This window comes from Gouania willdenowi, chromosome 24 (genome assembly GCF_900634775.1).
Source record: "Gouania willdenowi chromosome 24, fGouWil2.1, whole genome shotgun sequence".
In the NCBI taxonomy this organism is placed as follows: Eukaryota; Metazoa; Chordata; class Actinopteri; order Blenniiformes; family Gobiesocidae; genus Gouania; species Gouania willdenowi.
This window is the reverse complement of record NC_041066.1, coordinates 24053618-24078088: the sequence shown is the minus strand read 5'-3', so window position 1 is coordinate 24078088 and position 24471 is coordinate 24053618. Positions and strand designations below refer to the sequence as shown.

The 24471-nt window shown below is 35.2% G+C and overlaps 1 protein-coding gene across 5 annotated transcripts in view; it reads right to left on the bottom strand.

Annotated features, from left to right (window-relative positions):
* Positions 1–24471, bottom strand: part of syne1a (spectrin repeat containing, nuclear envelope 1a) — a 214427-nt gene that overhangs the window by 40600 nt on the left and 149356 nt on the right. For 4 of the 5 annotated variants that reach the window (XM_028439484.1, XM_028439485.1, XM_028439487.1 and 1 more), the window contains exons 91-111: positions 23677–23820; positions 21563–21793; positions 17020–17160; positions 15094–15207; positions 14859–15020; positions 13430–13624; positions 13185–13358; positions 10548–10739; positions 9319–9450; positions 9146–9246; positions 7913–8063; positions 7714–7839; positions 6488–6646; positions 5272–5487; positions 4553–4654; positions 4358–4477; positions 2858–3058; positions 2610–2783; positions 1958–2089; positions 590–786; positions 373–505 (exon numbers count right to left, since the gene is read on the bottom strand). In XM_028439484.1, the coding sequence (XP_028295285.1) occupies positions 373–505; positions 590–786; positions 1958–2089; positions 2610–2783; positions 2858–3058; positions 4358–4477; positions 4553–4654; positions 5272–5487; positions 6488–6646; positions 7714–7839; positions 7913–8063; positions 9146–9246; positions 9319–9450; positions 10548–10739; positions 13185–13358; positions 13430–13624; positions 14859–15020; positions 15094–15207; positions 17020–17160; positions 21563–21793; positions 23677–23820 (3297 nt within the window). The remainder of the gene's footprint in view (positions 1–372; positions 506–589; positions 787–1957; positions 2090–2609; positions 2784–2857; positions 3059–4357; positions 4478–4552; positions 4655–5271; positions 5488–6487; positions 6647–7713; positions 7840–7912; positions 8064–9145; positions 9247–9318; positions 9451–10547; positions 10740–13184; positions 13359–13429; positions 13625–14858; positions 15021–15093; positions 15208–17019; positions 17161–21562; positions 21794–23676; positions 23821–24471) is intronic. The other variant, XM_028439486.1, reaches the window with a different exon arrangement.

Genomic DNA, 24471 nt, shown 5'->3' with positions numbered 1-24471 from the left:
GGAACAATTAGTTTAATCTGGAAAGTAATGGGCATGAAAAATTGTGAATGTGGTTAAATTGGTAAAAATAAGCATGAAATATGGTGAAAAGAGGTTAAAAGAGTCAATATATGTGACATTAGGTAGAAAAGTGGTAGAAAGGGTTTATAAGTGCTGAAAATGTCTTCAAAGTGGAAAAATGTGCAGAAAAGGCATTAAAATGTGATGTAGAAGTGTCAGAAATGAGAATAATGTAGCAAAAATACATTAAAAGGAACAAAAACCAGGACCCAAAAGTCACCAGAATGAGTAAAAATACAAACGTAGGTTGAGGTTTGGTAGTTTTCTGCATCACTAGATGTTTTTAAAAGTACGTGTAGGATCTGAACTGACCAGGAAGGCACACAGATGATCTCTGACCGTCTCCAGCTCCTGAGGAACCGTGACGGACTGGGTCGTCCAGAACTCCAGCCGGTCCAGAGCCGACTGTAACCAGTGGCTGAGCTCTGCAGACTCTCTCTGGTACCTGTCACACACACACACACACACACACACGTGAAGGATCACACCTGCAGACATGAACTGGTTCTGTGTGAGGCCACGTTCTGACCTGCTCCAGTGTTTGAGGGTGGAGTCGAGGCGGTGCAGCTCTTTGTTGACTCTGGTGGTGGAGGACAACCAGTTCTCCCCTAGCTGGGTCAACTGGTTCTCCAGATCTGAACAACCAACGCAGAGAAGAAGCTTCTTTCCAGCCTCCAGAAGCTGATAAAGCTGTGGCTGACGTTCTGTCAGACTGGCCTTTAGACGCTAGAAACAGAGGAAACACAGTTAAAACCACTGATAAAATCATAATTAAAAAATATATATATACAGTATATATATAGATATAAAATAATAATAAAAAAATAAAATAAATAAAACTGAAGATTATTTACCCACAAACTAATTTAAAATATTCAAATTGCCGTTTGTTTTGATCTCCACTGTAAAGTTTGGTGCATTGCATTGTGGGATGTGGAGTCCTGTAGTCGGATGCATTGAAGTGGATTTTATTTCATTTTTACTCTGATTTCTTGTGTTATATACATATTTCTGGAAATTTCACTGTAAGAATGAAGTAAAAAACACGGGACACTGGGATGCCTTCAAGAAACTAAGAATTTATTTATTTTTTTACAATTTGAGCTAATTTTTGCTTATTTTAATCATTTTTCTGAAACTCCACCAAACTCACTATATTTTAACCTATTTTATCACTTTTTCTTCCCATATTTTTGCTCCTTTTAATGTATTTTTGCTACATTACTCCCATTTCTGACACTTCTACATCACATTTTAATGACTTTTCTGCACATTTTTTCCACTTTCCAGACATGTTCATCACTTATAAACCATTTCTACCACTTTATCACCTAATGTCACTTATGTTGACCTATTATTGTCACTTTTAACCTCTTTTCATGCTTATTTCTGCCAATTTAACCACATTCACGATTTGCCAGTGTAAACTAATTGTTTTTGAATTACATTATCTGACCCCAAACCCCACCCCCACCACCAATATTGACACTTTAAACCCTTTTTACCACTTTTTCTGTCCTTTTCACCACCTTTTCCACCATTCTAGTGGCTAAATGACAGATGTTTATTTTGGGGTTTACACAAATTGAATGTCTAGCAGAGTGAGGTGATATGACAGGGAATACTGGGAACAAACGAGAACAAAAATGGAGTCAACCAATCACTGACCTCCTTTTCTGGAGAAGAAAAACAAGAAATCAGAGAAAGAATGAAGAAAAAACACTTCTTTACATCCATTTACGGGACTCCACATCCCACAATGCAATGCAGGAATTTCTTCTGACAATGTTAATAAGAGTGTTTACAGTGGTTTTCAAGCAAACAATCTTAGATTTATTGATCTGACACCTACATACTGTCTTTATCAGCTTTAAATATGTTGGTTTAATCTTGTTACCTGATATAAAGCCATTCTTTCAATAAGTCTCTCTTCTGTCTCCTCGACCAGGCCCACGGTGGGGATGTTACTCTCCACAGCCTCCAGCTGCTTACACAGAGCCTGGTGGTCCTCCACTAGTCGACTCCATGACTGTCAAAATAAGAACAGTTTTCTATCCATTTATAGGTTATTTTATTATTGATGTGAAAATAAACAATTCATTTCAAATGTTTGATTAGTTAAAAAAAACATTAACGTAATTTCTTTTATTTCCGGTGTCGAATGATCGGTGATGATTAATCGCTATTGGGTATAAAAAATGTTGTGAATAATTAGTAGTAAAATGTGATAATTGCAATTAGCTATAAAAATTTGCGCGATTAATTAGTAGAAAAATGCAATTAATCGCTATTAGCTATAGAAAATTGTGCGATGAATTAGTAGAGAAATGCGATTAATCGCAATTAATTACAGAAAATTGTGCGAATAATCAGTAGAAAAATCTGATTAATTGCAATTAATTACAAATAGTTAATAGAAAAATAACAACCCCCCCTTCCAGTGTCTCGCAACCCCAAATGGGATCCTGACCCTAGGTTGAGAACCCCTGTCTTAGAGCAGGAAATAATGACACAATGGATGAATATAGATCCAGTGGATTGGTTCCTACCTCCAGAATGCCTTCCAGCTCCACCCCCCTCCTGTGAGCCTGTTTGAGAACATTTTGGGCCAAAGCCATGGTCTCCTCCAGGACCTGGCTCTCCCTTTGTGCCACCAGAGCCGACACTTTACGATAAAACGTCTGGGTGAGGATCATGTGACTTTCCAGTCCCTGGAAGAACTCCTGTATTTAAAGAAGGGAAACAGTTTATAGACGGAACCAGAGAATAAGGAACCAGTGGAACACGTGGTTCTTACTTTGTGTTTGTCCAGTAACATCTGGACTTCTATGACCGACGTCACCGTCATCTTTTGGTCCGCAGCCATCTTTTCCTGAGCGGTGTCCACCAGCTCTGTGAGGTCGTGGAGGGCAGCTTCATACTGAGCCTTGGAGGACAAGCTGTGGTTCAAGCTGCTCCGTCGTGAGCCCACGAGGAGAACCAGCTCCTCGTACACGTCCTAAAACACCGTGAGAGGGATGTAAACATAGATCTTGTATTTTGTTCTAGGGGCTGAGATTTGTGCCACTAGAAACTGAATTTCAATAGTTGATATTGAATTTGAAATTAAATTTACTGTTTTGAAACTGAATTACTAACTTCAAATTGTATTTTTTCCTGTTGAAAAAAAAAATTGTATTACATTCAATATATTTCTGCTTCTCAAATTCAGAATCACTGCACACAATTTAACTTCACTACACAGAGACACAAGGTTGATCAATCAATCACTGATTCATGTTTACGTCTAGAAAAACTGCTGAGGTTGAGGAACATAAGACGCATTTTAATAAAACAAGGTCACCTCTATTTTTTTCACTGTATTCATGATTTCAACTTTGCATGATGATTAATGAAAGGGCCAGATTTGGGCCCGGGGCCCAAATCTGGCCCTTCAGAGCACCCATTTCGGCCCAAACGACAAAGTAAAAAAGTCAGATAAACCATGAATCATTGTGTAAATGATCAACTAAGTCAGTCTAAAAAATGAAATTATACTCCACAATATTAGCAGGGCTCACATTTTCCCAACGTTTATATCACAATATCACAACTCTCAATTTTTCCAAAGTCCTGCAATTTTATTCAAATTCATTAACCAAATTTCCCCAAATTACTGATATCTTTCTTTTTTGTTTTTTCTGTTTGATATTTTTTATTGCAGAATGATCCACCACCTTTCAGCATTAGCATTATAACAGCCAACATCATGAAGTACAAAAATGTAAAACAATGTGAAATAAATTAGAGAGAAAATAAACACTGGTACCGCCAATTATATATATACAGTATATATATACACACACATATATACTGTATACATCTTATTTATTTATTTTTTTTTAAAACACATGCTGGCAACAGTAATACTCCACTGCCACCCTATGATACTTATGGGAGTAATACATAAAATAAAATAAATAAATTATTAAAAACAATACAAATAAAAACAAAAGTTTTTTTAATACGTAAAAGTGCATTAATATTCATATTCCTAATTTTTCTGTCTAAAATCTGTTCCATATTTGGCCACTGAAATAAAAACAGTCCTGGTTTAAACAGTTCAAACTGTTTGTAAACAAAATTATAAAAAGAAAACATATCAGTTTCTTGGCAATTTAAATAAAAGAATAAATAATTTATTTTTCCCTCCAAAATATGATCTATGTATTAAAGGAGTTAAAAGTTAAAGTGCGTCATTACATCCCAGTTATGGGTTTGAAATGGAAAGGTTGGTTGAGTTACAGTGAGTGTTTACCTGAAGTTTAAGGAGGTCCTGGTTGGATGTTTGATCCGACTGAAGTACGTCTGCTCTGGTTTTCAGTTCATTCACTTTCTGCTCAAACTCCCTCAGACTGTCCTCCACCACACACAGCACCTAGCATACACAGCACAGTGTGTTCTATTAGCAGCTCACACACACACACACACACACACACACACACACACACACCTCTATCTGCTTGGACGCTGGTCTGTCTGCCGTTCCATCCATCTTCTGCAGCAGCTGATCTTTACTTTCACCAAGAGTCGTGAACAACCGTCTGAGCTCATTCTGGAAGAAGAAAAAAAACAAAGAATGAACAACGAGTGATTTCACAACTATTTCAAACTATTATAATAATAATATAATAATAATATCACTCAAACTTTGATTCTGCTTTTTTCAACTGAAAATAAGATGAAGATTGTAAACCTTTTTTAAAAATCTAAAAACAATATAAATAGATTTATTTGTTTTTCTTTAAAAATTTTTTTTGTTTTTATAGCTTGACTTTAAAAAATGTATTTAAAAATGCTTGAACACATTTATGAACCAAATAGAAGCTTAAATACATTTCTTCTGTTTTTATTATAATTTTATATTTCTAAATGAGGAGCAGTTATTTCCTTATACTTTTACTTTTACTCAATTTACCCTGGTTTTGCAAAATGATTTTCTTGTATAAATTGTATGTTCTTGTATGAGTTGGAAAAGATTTAAAAGATTGTGATTATTGTTTTTTCTCTCACTTTTTTTCCAATGGATTTAAACAGGAAATACATAAATTCAATGACTTTGACCAAAAAAACAAAGAAAACTAATATATATATATATATATACAGTAGTATAGAGTAGTCGAGTGTACAGAAGAATAAATGATGATTGTTAGTATTTTCCACGTCACTGACCTGTATGGAGGCGTGCTCCTGGAGCCGGTGCTTCATGCTGTCACAGTGCTGGTCCAGGGCAGAGTCCAGTAAACCCATCCTCTCCTGGAGACCCTCCAACGTGTCCTCCATCAGGGCCCGGTCCTCCCCTCCACACAGACGGCCCAGTTCTCCACCCAGCACATCCCGGCACTGGTTCACCTCTCGGCTCATTTCTTTCAGCTGCTTATTGAGAACCTGGAAGTCACAAAAAATATTGCTTTTTTGAAAATTTTAGATTTCTGTTCAATTTTGTTTATTTATATTCATTTATTTTATTCGTTCATTCGAAATAAATAATAATAATTTTCAAAAGAACTCATATCTCAATATTTTTTCTCAAAATGCTGATATACAATCTAAATATTTTTAACTCAATAAGACATTTATTAACAAACAGCTGATCAATATGTTCCACCTTTGGCTTTTTCTCCTCTAAGGGACAGCACGTGTGAGTGAGTTCTGTAGCGTGGCATGTTTAGGGGAAGGTCTGGGTTAAGTCCAGGGTTGGGGTCAATTACAATTTTCAGTTACATTACATTTTCAATCATCCATGTTCAATTACAATTCAATTACGCTTAGTTTGACCATTGGCATTTTTCCCCAATTACAAATAAAATTCCAATTATTGTATTTCCTCTGAAAGTCAATTATTATAATTATGTTCTCAATTACTAAAAATCAAATGTAATTAATTATAAATGCAGAGCCTGAAATAAAAACTGCATAAAACTTGTGTTAGCTTTCTGTTAGCATCTCTTATAATAACGTGTCTTAAATCAAATAAAAAATACATAAAAAATATTATCCATCATCTGCCCTCATTTGTTTCTCATGTTGTTCCCCAGGTTTGCGTTTAATTACATATTGACAGTTTTTAGAGAATGTTTATTTCCAATTACAATTCAATTATGATTACAACAGCAACAGTAATTAATGATCAATTATGCAATAACAATTATATAATTATACATATATATATATAATTGACCCTAACCCTGGTTTGGACCCATTTAGAAATCATTTAACTGTTTTTCATGCTGTCCTGAGAAGAATAAAAAAACTCCTAAAACAAGTATTTTAATACAAAATAAGCAATAAAATAAAAATATATTGTTATATGCGATATTGTAATTTCCTATATCGTCAAAATAGAAATCTATCCTGAAAGTGTATCTATTGCCCAGGGCTACGCTACCTGTAAAACGGTGAGTTGACTCTCTGCGTCCTCTGACAGCAGCACGGGGCCAGAGAGAAGATGGTTTTCAGCTGAATCCAACCAGGACGAAGCTGCTGACACAGCAGAATAAAGATCCTGCTGCAGCGCCGCCGCCTGTTTACTGTCCCTGCACACCGCCTGTGGACGCAAAACATGACACTTACTGAAGAAAACAGCAATGCATTATGGGGAGCGATTTTGTCTCAAAAATATTCACAAATACATCCACAATTTACGTGTTTTTCAGATTTTTACAGGTATTTTTCAGATTTTTACACGTATTTTTCAGATTTTTACACTTTTTTTTATCACGTGTTTTTCAGATGTTCAGCTGTTTTTCAAATCCAGAAATATATCCAAAATTTTCGCGTCTTTTTTTAGATTTTCACATGTTACTCAGAATTCCACATGTATTTTTCAAATTCAAATCCATAAATATATCCACTATTTTTACTATTTTTCAGCTTTTCACGCATGTTTTTAAAAATATTTTTACACGTATTTTTCAGATGGTTTTTAAATCCACAAATATATCCAGAATTTTCACCATTTTTTAAAAAATATTTTCACGTGTTTTTCAGATGCTCAGATGTTTTTCAAATCCAGAAATATATCCTAAATTTTCACGTCTTTTTTAGATTTTCACATGTATTTTTCAGATTTTTATGTTTTTTAGATTTTCACGTTTTTCAAATTTCAAATCCATAAATATATCCACTATTTTTACTAGTATTTTTCAGCTTTTCACGTGTTTTTCAGATTTTCACACGTGTTTTTAAAAATATTTATATTTTTCATATGTTCAAATGTTTTTCAAATCCACAAATATATCCACAATTTTCACTTTTTTTTTCTTCAATATTTTCATGTGTTTTTCAGATTTTCACACGTGTTTTTAAAAATATTTTCACATGTATTTTTCATATGTTCAGATGTTTTTCAAATCCAGAAATATATCCACAATTTACACATGTATTTTTCAGATTTTCACATGTATTTTTTCACATTTTGATGTGTTTTCCAGATCCACTAATATATCTACAATTTACACATATTTTATCATTTGTGTGTGTGTATTTATCATGAATTATCATGTGTTTATCTTCAAAGTGTTCTTGTGGATCGACCGGCGTGTGCCTTTATTTTTAGACCAGTCTCTCCCCCATAATGCAAAGCTGAAATATGTTGTATAAATGTGATGTTACTTTGCTGAGTGTTTCCAGCGTCTGGCTGCAGGCCTCAAACAAAGCTTTGGGTGAGAAGGAGTCGTGACTGTGGGCGTCGGCTCCAAACACGACGCTAGGACTGGAGAGACGAGAGCGATGCAGGACCTGAACGTGACGGGAGGAGAACTTTAGTCTGGTTCCAAATGGAACAGAAGGAGTGGCTGTGTGTGGTGTGTACCGGGTTGAGCTGCTCTTGTTCCAGAGAGTTCAGAGAAAGCTGGAACTTTGTGTTCTGATCTTTATTCAGGTTTTCCCATCTCTGTCTGAGCTGCTCCAGAGGGGAGAAGGTCTCAGTCTCCAGTAAAACTCCTCCAGGGACGCACAGCTCACTGTGGACGACACAACGTCACATGATACCGTCACTCTCATAACTAAAGTAATTTTATTTCTTATTTTGAGATTTTATGCTAATTTATTTATTTTTGTAATATGTATTTATTTATTTATTTAATATAATTATTTAAAAAAAAGAATTACATAACAGAAATACATAACAAAAGTTCATTCATAAGTTCAATTTATTCTATGTTATTTATCTATTTAAATCATTTGAAAATATTTGTCTAAATATTATGATATCATCACTCTCATAACAGAAGTGCCTATGTCATTTTAGTTTTATTTTGTGATTTTATGCCGTAACGGCTCCAAAGAGTGGAACTATAAATAGCATTACGCATGGCACAGCAGAAACCTGAATAAAAATAGATAATATGTGTTTATTTCAACACCTAGTGGTCAAACATAAGAATAACAATGATTGGAATCAATCTGACTGACATTTTACAGTTACACACTTGTTCCCAAACTTGTGGAAAACTTTGGCACAGTTGTGGTGAAGTGGGCTTCAGCCTGAACTTTTTTCAACAAAAACATGTGAATCTTTGGTCTAATGTTTATTATTATCACCAAACTTGCTACAGTTGATGTTCATACATTAGTTCAATTATTTCTGCTTTTTTAGCCTTTGATAATGAGAATTGACTTTATATTTGATATAAATCTTAGGCAGACTACAGATTTCTGTATTTAAAACATGATTTATTGTCACTCAGTATTATATATTTCCAAAATGCCACATCACCATGTAGGTCATGTAGAAGCTTAGAAAAATGTTATTTGTTATGGGTAAGCAGAACCAAAACCAGGTGCCATACCCCAGTCCTGTAGGGGGCGCATGAAGATGTTTTATGTCCAAAAATATATGGAATTCATGTTGTAAGTACATGCGCTCAACAACTGGAACTCTATTTACAATTGTGTCTCTAGGTGGAGCTTGACTGATACATGGGGTTTATGAAGTTTTAGGAACTCATTTTTATGACTTTTGTTACTTTTAAGGAAAGTTTTGCTTGAATAATGTTAGACTTAAGGGTGTGTGTGTGTGTGTGTGTGTGTAGACTAAACTAACCTGTCTCCATTGGGTGTAGTCTGCTGGCTGAGGAGCTCCTCTCCAACGTTAGCGACAGACTGTAGCAGACGCTTCTGCTCGGCCACCTGCAGCTGCAGCTCCTGGTACAAACCATCAATGGAAGTGATTCATACAAGTCTTTAAAATCTAGTGAATCTAAGCGTTGGTCTCACCCGCTGTCGCAGCAGATTGCTGTGACGCTGCTGCGTACGAGAGGACCGAGCCTGTGACAGCCAATCCTGGACGTTTGGACTCTGGGACAAAGATGAGTCTGGTTCGCTGTCCTCCGTCTCCTGCAGGGAGCCCTGAGAGGACCAAAGATGACGCCGTGAACACGTTTAGAGCCATGAGAGAGAGAAAGGTAAGGTTAAAAAGTCAACTTTTAGGAAAGCTCTGAAATATGTGAGCTATAAACTAAACCAGACATGGACAACTGATGACCATCACAGTAAATGCACTAATTGACAATAATCAATACACAAATGTACTCAAAAACCACACAAACATACACAAAAGTAAGTGATAAATACACAAAACAACACCAAAAACAGCAAACACACACAAAATGACTCCAAGAACACACAAAACCACAATAAAATGCACAAATGGACAAAATCAATACAGAAATTAACTATAAAAACATAAAAATACACACAAAAGTAACTGATAAATGCACAAAACGACACCAAAAACACACAAATGACGCCAAAAAACATACAAAATTAAAATGAAATGCACAAAAGGATGACAGAAACACAAATTCACTCTAAAAACACACAAGACGACTATAAATATACACAAAAGTAACTGAGAAATATATGAAACAAACCCAAAAATACACAAATTTACACCTGAAAGTAAAAACACACATGACTCCAAAAATGTAACAAAATAAACAGCAGAAATAAGCAATTTGACTCCAGAAAACATACACAATCCCGATGAAATGAACTAAAGGACAACAAAAATACACAAGAGGATGACAAATAGATGCAAAATAAAGCTGAAAATGATTTAAAATGACACCAAAAAATACACATAAATGACTCCAAAAACACAAACAAATCACAGTTTGGGAATTGACCCCATTTTCCAAATGCTTAAAAAGTGAGAATATTAGGTTTAAATGATGGGATCTCATAGGGTTGATGGAATGTTGTGAAGACTCGTGTGTGTTTTAGTAGTTTTTGCTGCTTACAGTGTGTGCATGTGATGAATAAGCATCATTTTCTGTGAGTCACAGGCTGATATTGTCTCATTATGGAAAAAAGGAGCATGGAATGACCTTTATTATTTCCTTTTTTTAATCAGAACAATCCAACAATTCAGAATCAGAATCAGAAAAAAGGGAGAAAAGCGCTGATATCTATTTTATATCTATTAGATAAAACCCGTATCTCACCTGAATGTCCACCTGTTTGTCCTGTAACATCTGCTGTAATTCTACCAAACTGTCTTTGAGGGAGCGAAGTTTGAAGGAAAGTTGCTCCGCCTCCTCTTTGGTCTCAGCTCGTCCCTCCAACAACAAACTCTCACTGTGGAGCGACAGCTCAGACAGGTACGACACCTTCTGCTCGATCTCAAACAGCATGTTCTAGAAACCATGAGAACATGTTCTCATACAACCAGTCCAGAAAAGACATTACAGTATTATTTAACGTTTAAAACAGGGATGGGCAACTTTTATCACATTAGGGGCCACAAAAATATGATTGTATTTAATGCATGGGACACATTATCAATATTCATGTCAGCATTATCAAAAATAAAGACCAATCTAAGCATTAATACAGGAAAAAAATAAGGTTTTTAGGTTGGTTTAGATATTTTCTCGTCATTTAGTATTTTTATGTTTGTGTATTTTTGTTTTGTGTGTTTTTGGAGTCATTTTGTTCTTTTTTTGATGTTTGTGCATTTATGTTAAAGTTTTGTGCATGTTTGAAGTAATTTCAGAGGTTTTAGTTGCTGTTTTGTGTATTTATGAAGTCATTTTGTGCATTTGTGGAGTCATTTGTTTGTTTTGTCGCTATTTTGTGCATTTTTAAAGTCATTTTGTGAGTTTTTGTTGTTTTGTGTGTTTTTTGTAGTTGTGTTGTGTGTTTTTGAAGTCATTTCATGCTTTTTCTGAGTCATTTTGTTCTTTTTTGTTGTTTTGTGTGTTTTGGTTGCTGCTTTGTGTATATTTAAGTCATTTTGTACTTTTATGAAGTAATTTTGTGTGTATTTAATTGCCATTTTGTGTGTTTAAGTGTCATTTTATGCATTTTTGGACTGATTTTTAGAGTTATTTGGTCTTTTTGTTATTTGTGTGTTTATGTTGCAGTTTTGTGTATGTTTTGGGGTTTTTGTTGCCGCTTTGTGCATTTTTGGAGTAATTTGTTTGTTTTGTTGCTGTTTTGTAAATTTGTGTTGTTGCTTTGTGTGTTTGTGTTGCAGTTTTATGTATGTTTAGAGTCATTTTGAGTGATATTGGTGCCATTTTGTGTTTTTGTTGCAGTTTTGTGTTTTTTTTTTTTTAAATTATGTGTATTTTTTTCTATTAGCTTCTTTTTCTGGCCTTTTGTTTTTCACCATGAAATGATTCACTGCTTTTAATGAATCAATCGCTCGATGGGACGCTGTGTTTAAGGGAGTTTTAAGAAGCTTAAGGAGAGGTGATTTTCTCCTGATCTGTATTAAATGAACAGACAAAAGAAGTTTAAGTGAAGATTAAACAAAGTTAATAAAAAAACAACAACTAAAGGATATCACATTTTCAAACTAAGTGAGGAATCAAAAGCAGAGAATTTATCATCAAAAGTACAAAACCTATTGTTTCGTCTCAAACCATCAATATTTTATGAATATTTAATTTTCTCCTTCTATTCTAAAGCATTTCTTTTATTTTCCAGGACATTCCATGAATGATGTAACGTCCTTATCCTTGTTTTCCTCTAAGATGATATCGTGCAAAGGCTTCAGACTCAAACACCACAGGAAGTATAATCTATAATCTATAATCAGATTACTGTCTGCAAGCTGCTTCATTTATTGGCTGTGACTGAAATCACACAATTACTGCTGAGTAGTCAATTACACTTACAGAAAATTATGGCACCATTTATAATTTAATAATATCAAATTTATCAGACAGTATGCACTTCCTACAACTGGTTTTTAAGTGTTTGCCCAGTTATACATTTGTAAAATATTTATTGGTATTAGGGTTAGGGTTAATTTTTATTGTTTTGAATAACTTTCTGTCATTTTTGTTGTTATCTTGTCTGTTTTTGGAGTAATTTTGATTATTTTAGTTTTCTTTCGTGTATTTTTATTATTATTTTTTGTATTTTGGCGGTTGTTTAGTTTATATTTCTGTGGTTTTCCTGTTTTTGTGTTAATCTTGTGTGTTTTGGAGTAATTTTTATTATTTTAGTCGTCTTTTGTGCATTTAGTTATAATTTTCCTTATCTTTTTTTCTACTTTTGTGATCATCTTGTATGTTTTTTGGAGTAACTTTGATTATTTTAGTTTTAGTGTATTTTTGCTGTTTTGTATATTTTAATGTAATTTTTTTCCTATTTTTGTGACCACCTTGTGTGCTTTTTGTGTCATTTGGATTATTTTAGTTTTCTTTTGTGTATTTTTGTTAATTCTTTGTATTTTTCTTGTTGTTTAGTATACTTCTCTGTTATTTTTTTCCTATTTCTCTGATGATCTTGTGTGCTTCTGATTATTTTAGTTTTCGTTTGTGTGTCTTAGTTCTTTATTTTTGTTTTTTTTGGACATTTTTCTGTAATTTTTGTAGTCTTTTTGTGCGTTTTTGGAGTAATTTTGATTATTTTTGTTGTCTTGTGGATTTGGATTGTGAATTTAAGTATTTCTCTGTAAGTTTGTGTGATTATAAAATGGTTTTGTTTATTTTGCACGTTTACTCTCTGCTTTAAAGGGCCATGCCTGCATTAGGGCAGCATAAAAAGCATAAATCAAACAAATATGAAGTGAATGAATCAACCTTCCAACCCTTCTGTCCTACTTGATGCACACGTTCCAGTCTCACCTGACAGTCTATGAGCTGCTCCTCCATGTCCAGGTCTGCGTTGTGAGGCTGGAGGGCGGAGCTTAGCGTGGCCCGTGTGCTGAGCAGCCAATGGTCGAGCTCCTCTGCCTCACTATGGTAACGCTGCAGGGCCTGTTCCTGCCGCTGCTCCTCCAGCTGCTCACTCAGTTTCTCCTAAAGCAAAGAAAAAGTCGTAAATTTAAAAATCAATAATGTCTACGTTTGTCAGGTGGTCTGAGGCCCACCTCGAGCAGCTGACGTTTCCCTGAAGCCTTCATTCTAATGGTGGCCATCCTCTCTCCCAGTACAGTCAGAGTGGACTGGAGGGCCAGTTGGTCACCAGCGTCTCCCTCACTGTCGCTGTCCGCTAACTCCTCAGAGAAACACATCTGGAGTTCCCCAATCTCCTCCTGTAGCATCAGGATCTCATCCATCAGAGCCTAAACATAGACAACATGAGAGAGGTGAGAAAACGACTTATATACAGTGTATATAATTATATACTATATACAGACACAACATGAGAGAGAGAGAGGTGAGAAAAGTACTAATATACTTGTACAGTATATATACCATGAATGTCCAGAAGCGAAATTGCCTTCTACTCTTAAACATGTTCATGAATGATTCCGTACCCTTTAAGCACCGAAAGAATCGTTGAAATCCATGAAATATTGAAGTCTTCAACACTTTGAGCAACTTTTGTAACGCTGTTTCGGTGGTCATTTTCTAAATCTCGCGCAAAGTCTCGTGAGAGTTCATCTCACGTTCCACCAATCAGCAGCTTTACACGCCTCTCCATCAGCGGGTCAAATCTCTCTCCTGAAGAACGCAAACGTCTCACGACCAGCCAGACATCAATACTGGGCTTTGTAACCAAGAAAAGGTAAGAATATTTTTTACATTATTTATTTTTTTACCTGAAAGAATAATGAAAAAAGTCCATTTTGAAGGGGTTTTTAATTCTTCTCCATGGAATTGATTTTTCAAAGATCGTGTAACGCAAATTCAGACATTTTCTTCTAAACACATTAAATATGTCATATATGTTTTCCTTAAAACGTGTAAAAAGTCCTTCAATCATTTATAATGTAATTGTAGAGCTAGGTTTCACAAACTGTGTTCCATATGTCTGTGATCAGGATTTAATGGGCGGGTCAGAAATCATAGCCGCGTTACGTAACGTGACCCTCATTAGCATAAACCCGCCCCTGCTGCTGAAGCACAACCACCTCCACGGTCTCCAGCTGAAAACAAAGCACATGTTCAGACTCGGGGGGAATAAAACGCGTCCACTGGTGCCACATTTTCTATGACATCAGCACTTTTTTTGCACCGCGACTGTGTTTCGCCTCTAGCGATTTCAACTTATAAATGCATCATACAAACAAAAATACATCATGCTAAGAAAAGTGCTACAAAATAGAAGGAAAGCCACAATTACACTAATATAATACACCAAAAGCCCCCATATAGCATCATTTTTGCTAAATTTTCCGGTGGGAGGGGCATGCCCCCCGACCACCCTCGTTATTTTGTGCTTTTTTTATTGTCATTTTTGGTGATTTTCTGAAACGTGTGTTTTTGGAGTTACTTTGTGTCATTTTATTGAATTTTTGGGCGTTTTTTGGACTCTCGTCTGATTCTATTTCCTGTTTGGTTATTTCCTGTCACCTGGTGCGCTGCCATCTGGCTCTCTGGGGTCTTGCTGGGTTCCAGGCCCTCACTGAGGGCCCCCTCTATGGACTCCATCTTAGTGGAGACGGACTGCAGAGACTCCTGGTAGTGCTGCTGGCGCTCCAGGGCCTCGTACAGGCTCTTCTGCTTCTCACTGATCTGATTGGACGAAATCACCAAATCCAGGTCAGATGGACTTAGATGCACAGAGGAAGAGAATCCTGGTTCGTACCACGTTCTTCAACGTTTCCCATGATCTCTGCAGGTCGTCCAGGTTGGCAGCGCTGCTTTCCATGGATGGGTCGTACAGTTCTTGGAGCGGTGCTCGGGTCAGGGTGCCCCGCCCCTGTCAGGAAACAAAACAACACGTTTAAAGGTCTGAATGTTTGTCATTTCTACATTCACTCCTAAAGTTATTGTCATTTTCAAACTGAAACAAACTGTATACAGGTCATCAATACGACAACAGTTCTATTACTTTAATCCAGAGATGGGCAACTGGAGGTCCGGGGGCCAAATGAGGCCCTTGGCCCTAATTTTGTGTGGCACCCCAAAGTAAACGCACAAAATGAAAAAAATTAATAAATACACAAAACATGAAAAACAAAGAAATAGAAGGAGAAAGTGAAAAAAGAAGAGAAGAAGAAGAAGAAGAAAGGGCAAAAAAGGTTAAAAAAATTAAGTAAATAAATAAATAAATAAATGCATAAAATACAGAAAGAGAAGGAGAAAAAGAAGAAAAAATAAAGAAAAAGGGAAAAAAAGAAAAAAATACAAGAAAAAGAAAAAAGAAAAACATGAAGAGAAATTAAAAAAAGAAAAAAGTCAATAAATAATAATAATCAAAAATAATAAAATACATAAAACAGCAAAAATTAAATATAAAAATTACAGAAATATACACAAAAAGGAGAACAAAAATAGGCATGAGGACAACAAATACAGAATACAGCAAAATCACACAAACTTACAGAAAAAACACACTAATGACAACAACAAAAAAATACACAAAAATAACAGGAAAATATACACAATGTGGCCCTTGGATCAGACAATCACATTTTTGTGGCCCCTACTATGATAGATTTTTCCCATGCCAATAATGATCAATAAAAAACACAAATAACAGTCAGTCAGGTCACATTGTTTCTCTTTATGTTCAGAATTATACACAGAATTATGAACGCAGCAGAAAACAAAGAAAATAATTCTTATCAGCAAAGAAAATCAACAAATACATAAGTATAAGGAAAAGGGACAGTAGGGAAGGTTGTTTCAAACATACAGTACAAGATGGCGGTGATACACATCTCAGATGGACATCGGGCGTGAAGTGTGACAGTGGGGGGCGTGGCATCAATCAGATGCAATAAATTACAATGCATTGATATTAGACACAGTTACATAAAATATGGACAACGGACGACTTTAATGAGGCCTCCAAGGTTAACGACTCCAAAAATACATAAAATATACAAAACAACAACAAAAAGGAGACAAAAAACACTTTCTACAGAAATACACAAATATACTAAACAAAAAAAACATAAAAAAATACAATACGACAAAAAAAATGCACAAAATTGCAATCACAAAACACACAAGACAACTACAAACTACACAAAATGACAAAATATGCAAAACAAAAAAAAAAACAACACAAGAGCAAACATGCATAAAATAAATTGAAAAATATACAAAAAGGCAACAAAATAACACAAAATTACTACACAGTGACAATAAAAATGTGAGTAATAAATCACTAATTGACTAAAATTGACAACAAACACACAAATAAAAACACACTAAACTGCTCAAATGAGAACAAACACAAACTCTTAGTTATTTCCTGCGTTAAAGCTCAGATTATCATAAATTATGACCAATCTGATCAGATCTGATACAATTTTGTGAAAAAAGTGACATTAGGAATCACAATGAAGCCAAACATCTTTACAATTCAGGATTATTGAGCTTTAGCATCTTTAAAAAGTGAGCTGAATAATCTGATTCTTATTCTGCTTTGACACAATTTTAAATAAAGACTAATTTTTTTTTAAATTGAAGATTGTATTTCTGTAGAAAGACCTTTTCAGTGCATTAGAGCATCAGAATCAGGGGGCGGTCCCGGGTGGGATGGATGATGGATCAGCATTACCTTGTTAAGAGGAGTGTCAGCATTATTCCCCGGAGAGGGGGAGCGGCAGGCAGGGGGAGAGGAGACCTCGCTGTTGGTGCCCTCCTCCCCTGACTCCTCTGTGACGGGGGAAAGGAGTGTGTGGCAGCGCCCTGCTGTCATCTGAGCACGTGCACACACACACACACACGCACACACACACACAGAAGAAGAAGAAGCAGGTTGACCAATAAGGAAGCAGACAGAGGGAGAGAAATAAAGAAAATAAATAATCCATAATGAACAGGGGAGTGCAGGTTAGGCAGATTAATCATGCACATCCATCAATAATCCACTCAGAAAAATTAATTCATAAATAAAAACCAGCTGATCATTAGAGTACGACGGCGTATTAGGGCCACATTAAAATTAAAATCTGAGCACTACGAGATTAAAGACGTAATATTTCAAGAATAAAATTGTAATCTTGTTGTATCTTAATATCATATTTTTATAAGATTAAAGTCATAATATTTTAAAAATAAAGTTGTAATTTTAAGAGAATAAAGTTGTATTTTAATATTGTTTCCTTATGACATTAAAGTCATAATATTTTTACATTAAAGTTGTAATATTTTTACATTAAAGTTGTAATATTTTTACATTAAAGTTGTAATATTTTTACATTAAAGTTGTAATATTTTTACATCAAAGTCATAATATTTCAAGAATAAAAATTTTATATTTCAAGAAAAAGTTGTAATTTTATGAGAATAAAGTTGTATTTTAATATTGTTTCCTTATGACATTAAAGTCATAATATTTCAAGAATAAATTTGTATTTCAATAATATGTTTTTTACAAGATTAAAGTCATAATATTTCAAGATTAAAAATGCAATATTTCAAGAAAAAGTTGTAATTTTATGAGAATAAAGTCGTATTTTAATAATATTGTATATTTATGAGATTAAAGTCATAATATTTTTAGTTTAAAGTCGTAATATTTCGAGAAAAAAGTTGTAATTTTATTTTATGAGAATAAAATTTTGGAGTAAAAAATAAAGTCATATTTTAATATTGTATTTTTATGAAATGAAGGTCATAATATTTCATAACAGACATAATATAACCCTGGTTTGAACTTATAAATGATATATACTGTAAATATTTAAGTATGTCAGTATTTCAGTCTCTGCAGAATCTTGAATTAAATTTCCCAGATTTTGGGAATTTGGTAAAATTTTGCAGAATAATATGAGGAAAATATGCCAGATTTTTGAAAAATTTAGTGTTCTTTCAACAATTTGAAATAAAAAATGATCATGTGACATAAGAAGTGGAAAACTAAGCTCTGCAAATATTGTGGATTTTAATTGAATGTGACAGATATCTACAACTGAATTAGTTGGTGAATGTTTCATGTTTTTTCTGTCATTTTTACTTTTGCGAGCGGGACAAATTTGATGCTCAAAGGGCTGGAGTTTGACCCCCGGGCCTCGAGTTTGACACTCGTGATTTAGTGAGATTATAATTGTCTTTAGGTTTTACACACGGTGAAATACTTTTGGCTCATTATCACCACACTTACGTTGTGTTCACTACAACAGGGAATTCTGAGCGCTACGGCTTTATTACAGCTTTATTCTCATAAAATTATGACTTTATTCTTGAAATATTATGACTTTAATCTCATAGTGCCCAGATTTTTGATTTTTATTTTAATGTGGCTCTAAAACGCCGTTGTAGGAGAGCATTGAGGAGAAGCACAACTTTCCCGCACTTTATTTGCGGAACACATCATCAGTGTAAAGGAATGACTCTCACCACAAGGTTAACACAGTTTACACACCGAGAGGGTTCACACACACACACACACACACACACACACACACACACACACACACACACACACACACACACACACACACACACACACACACACACACACACACACACACACACACACACACACACACACACACACACACACACACACACACACACACGCACACACACCAGGGCTGGTTTCAAAAGCACAATCATTTCCTTTGTAAGACGTGCAAACAACAGCACGTTTAAATCCATGTGTTTCAGAAGCAACAAAGACTGTCTTTAAAAAAGTCAAATGATGCATTTAAAATATATTAATGCAAACGTAGAGACCAAAATAATGAGAAGAAATTTCATCAGAATCTATAGTTTTAGGTGGAAACTGAATAAAATTGAAACGGTGAAAAAAAAAAAGACAGACTAGCCGACAAAAATACACAAAATATTAAAAAAAATATACCACACAACAACAGAAATACACAAAAAATGACTAAAAAACACACAATATGACAACAAAAACGCACAAAATTGCAATCACAAAAAAACACAAGACTACTTCAAAATACACACAAGACAATAAAATAAAGGGATTCCAAAAAATGACAACAAAAAAGCACTAAATGGCTCCAAAAACACACAATAAAACAACAAACATGCAGAAAATAAGTGACATAATATACACGACAGAAAACTATACAATATGATGATAAAAGTTTGCAAAATGACTCGGAAATAATCACTAATTGACTAAAATTGACAACACACAATGAGAAAAATATATGAAATGACAACAAAAATGCACAAAAATATACAAAACAACAATAAAAACACACACACACACACACACACAAAGCAGGGCTGGTTTCAGACGCACAATCGTTTCCTTTGTAACAAAGATGTGTTTCAAAAGCAAAAATGATTGTCTTTAAAAAAGTAAAACGATGCATTTAAAATATATACTTTATATATATTATTGCAAACATAGAGACCAAAACAATAAGAAGTTTAATCACAATCTATAGTTTTAGGTGGAAACTGAAATAAATGGAAACAAAACAACAAAAAATACATGAAATAGAAAAAAAATATACAAAACATCAACAGAAATACACAAAAATGACTAAAAAAACACAATATGACAACAAAAATGCACAAAATTGCAATCACAAAAACACACAAGACAATAAAATATAGGGATTCCAAAAAACGACAACAAAAAAGCACAAAATGACTTTAATAACACACAACAAAACAGCAAACATGCACAAATTAATATAGAAAACTATACAATATGACAATAAAAGCTAAAAAACACTCAAAATGTTGAGAAAATGATCACTTATAGTTTTAGGTGGAAACTGGAAAAAAAAGGAGCAGAAAGATCAAAAATGTGAGCAGCAAACATTGAATGCACCACTCTGTGTTTTGGTTTGAGACTTTCAAAATAAAGGCTTCATTCCCTCCTTCTTAGACCTGATGATGTAATGCCATGCAATGAGAACGACCAGCGACCAGCGTGCCATAGAATGTTTCATACAATAGATCTATTGTAAGTGATCCTATTGTAGCCAGACTGTGGTGGTGACAACAGCTACACACACACACACACACACACACACACACACACACACACACACACACACACACACACACACACACACACACACACACATCCTGTTTCCTGGCACAAACTGAGACAAAAATTCAGCAAAAAAAAAAAAAAGAGCAGCGATCTGATTAAAGAGAGCAGAGCACGAACCAAGGCCAGTGTGTGTGTGTGTGTGTGTGTGTGTGTGTGGGGGGGGTCAGAGGTATGCTACGAGATAAAAAAAAGAACGCAACCGATTATTGTTTGTGCTGAATAATTATAATTAAATAAATGAATGAATGAAACATTTCTGAACATCTTCAGGATGAAGAAGGAATGCCCCCCCCCCCCCCCCCCCCACCCCTCCATGGGATTACATTAAGACAGAAGTAACTACAATTACCCTAAAACCAGACAGTTTAACCTTAAACGCAACAATATTCTACAATTAAACCAAAATAAATAACCCGTAAAAATAACTTCAATAAAAACTAAATGTATTACGTCAGAGAATTTACAGCTAGGACGATGGAATCTGATGAATATTATCGACACCTTCATTATTATATGTCGCTGCATTTTCTGTAAAGGGAGTGAAAATGTTTAAATAACATTCAATAAATGGAATAAACTGAATTAGGTCAATTATTCATTAATTCATGTTATGTTTCCTGTTCAGGATCACGAGCGTAGACGACTGGTTTGTTTTTTAAATATGTGGTTTAAACTAAATAAATAAATACATGAATAGTTTCCATTAGGGGCACATTAAGGATGTCTGGGTCAGATACTTTTTCACATATTGTTTTTAGGAACAAGTGTGTGTTGCTTAATAAAGCAGGAAGTTCTGCTAGTTTTCATCACTTTTCCTTTTCATCAACCGTATCCATGGAAACCCCAGGACAACTTTTTGATGTCACTTTTTTAAAAAGCCAATGAAGGACATTAGATATCAGAACAGGAAGTACAGTGAGATGATGGTGAACAACTTTCATGTTGTCACTGTATCATTTTTCAACCCCATATTAAACAAAATCATAATTTTCAACATCCTAATGAAAATTCCTCTATTTATTGAGTATTTTATCATAATCTGATGTGAAAAACAGCCCTACGCTGTGCACCAATCAGAGCTCAGAGCTGGACCTGTGACTTCCTCACTCACCATGACGACGGAGGGGTGGGCAGGAAGCTGGTTGGCGCTGTCGGAGCCCGGCTCAGCGTCGGCGCTGGGCAGCTCGTCGTCGCTCAGCTCGTCCACGCCGTCGGAGAGCCCGTCCACCTCGCTGACCGTCAGCAGCATGGTGGCGTGCTTGGCCTTCACCGTCAGCATCTTGCACTTGGAGTGGAGGGCGGCGATCTGCTCCTGGTAGCCACGGATCTTCTGGGCCAGCTCCTGTCAGAACATCACCCCCACCCACCCAGGATCAACAACAGGTCCACACTGGGTCCTGGAGAAAGATAAGCAGCTGGAGCCAGCAGCACATTATTTATTCCCCGGTTCCTCCACAGTGTGTAACCACAGAAGAAGAAACGCCCTCCCTTCCTCTCTCAGCCAATCAGAGATCAGCAGTAAAAGACCAGGAGACGAGATGTTTGGTTGAGACAGAAAAGTCTAAAATCCTCCAGTCACTCCCTGAACACATATACACAAATGGCCCCGGAAAAAAACAGGAAGTGATCTCATCCCGGTGCTCCCTCCCTCCCCAGGCCTCCTGCTGCTCCCATTGGCTGATAGATCAGTGGAACAAAGAGAGCAGCAGAGAGAGAGAGAGAGAGAGAGGGAGTGGAATGAATGACAGAGACGGTGTCAAATTACAGCTCCTCCCCCCTCCTCCTCCTCCTCCTCCTTCTGTCTGTGCTGCAGATGGTCCATACACTGCTAATCTGATCATGTGACACAAAGGGCCAATAGGATCGCAGCGATGTGCTCAGTTTGGATCAAACTCCAGCTTAAACACAACAGCACGGCAACTCTGTGCAGCAACGCTGAGCAGCAACTCTGTGCAGCAACGCTGAGCAGCAACTCTGTGCAGCAACCATACGAGCAACTTGTTAATTAGCAAAGCAATGAATGTATTAACGTTTGATGTAACGTTTGTGCTAAATATGCACAAAGTAAACACAACAGAACAAACTAAAAACTAGTCTGACGTTAGAATTAAACTATAATGAAGGATTGAGCTCCAAATGTTGTTTTTAGCATCTTAACTAAGAATTAAATATAAGAATACAAACAAAAATATATAATACTATTATGATCTCATAATTATGCGATAATAATTCATATAATTTCATAAATATGACTTAGTATCGCATCATTTTGAGATATATATATATATATATATATATATATATTTTTTTTTTTTCTAATTACTATTTTACTTTTCCCAGTAATTTTTTTAACTGGCAGGAATGAGTTTCTATACCTTTCTAGTGAATAATAACAAAAAATCTAGTTGTTTTTTTAATGTCACAATTATAAGATACCAATTCATAATTATGAGATTATAATAGTAAACAATAAACATTTAAAATTATTATTTTTCTTTTTCTTTTTTTTAACCCAGATTTTTCTGTATTTTTTATGATTTGGTATTTGTAGCAAAACAAGAATAACTTAATTAACAACGAAAGGAAAAGTCTCCACCTAGTGGCCAGGAAAGGACATGCAACTCACAATAAGGGAGTGTGTCTAAATCAGTGCTGTTGGTGGGAAAACCACATTTTATGTCATTGGGAGACATTTTGTGGAAAATTTGCAGGAGTTTAGAAAAATTTGGGTTATTTCAACAATTTTAGATAAAAAAAAAAATTGCAAATAAGCATTAGGTCACCAGATGCCTTCAAGAAACTAGTTCTAATTTTTTTTTGAACAATTTGAGCTTGTTTTTGCTTATTTTTACCCTTTTTCTGCAACGACACCAAACTCACCATATTTTAACCTATTTTCATCACTTTTTCTTACCATATTTTTGTTCCTTTTAATGTATTTTTGCTACATTAATCCCATTTCTGACACAAATTTCAATGCCTTTTCTGCACATTTTTCCCATGTTCAGCACTTATAAACCCTTTCCACCACTTTTCCACCTAATGTCACATATGTTGACCCATTATTGTCACTTTTAACCTCTTTTCACCAGATTTCATGATTATTTTTGCCAATAAAACCACATTCCTAATTTGTCATGCCACGTTGAGTTGATCATAAATTGAATAAACGTGGTTTCATGCTGTTAGCTTGACATGTGAGTAGAAATGTGTGTCCGTTTGTACCTCGTGGTGATGAATCTGAGCCTGGAGCTCCAGAATGTTGCTGGTGGAGACGGGTCGGTCCTGAATGATACGATGAGCTTCTTCTATTAATCTTTGTAAGTTCTTCACCTCCTGCTCGTACTGCTCGTACTGAACCACAGCCTCCTGTTGAACACATATTCTATGTCGTGAGCAGATTAAAAACAAAACTAAAATCATTCCAGAAAAGTCCTGTTGGGACTAGAGCAGGATTCAAAGCAGCCTTTTCATCAGATAATGGAGATTTTTATCACACAAACTGGAGCAAAATGATTTAAAAGTGTTTCCTATAATAACCTTATTTTAAAGTTTTTAAAACTAGGGCCACAAACATAAACTATGTCATCATTTAGAATAAAGATTAATCTGAGCATTAACACAGGAAAGGGTTTGTGTTTTTATTGTCAATTTATATTGTTTTAGTGTGTTTTTAGAGTCATATTGTATATTTTTCTCTCATTTTGTATATTGTTCTTTCATTGTGTGTGTATTTATGTATTCTTTTGTGTGTTTTAAGAGTGATTTTGCATATTTATGCTAATGCTAGGTGAATGCTATTGTTAGGCTATTGCTAACGTTAGATGAATGCTAACGCTAGGCTAATGATAATGCTAGGCTAATGATAATGCTAGGTTAATTCTAAGCTAATGCGATTGCTAGGCTAATTTTAACACTGGGCTAATGCTAAGGCTAGGCTAATGCTAGGCTATTATAATGCTAATGCTAGGCTATTGCTAACACTAGCGTAATACTAATGCTAGGCTAATGCAGATGCTA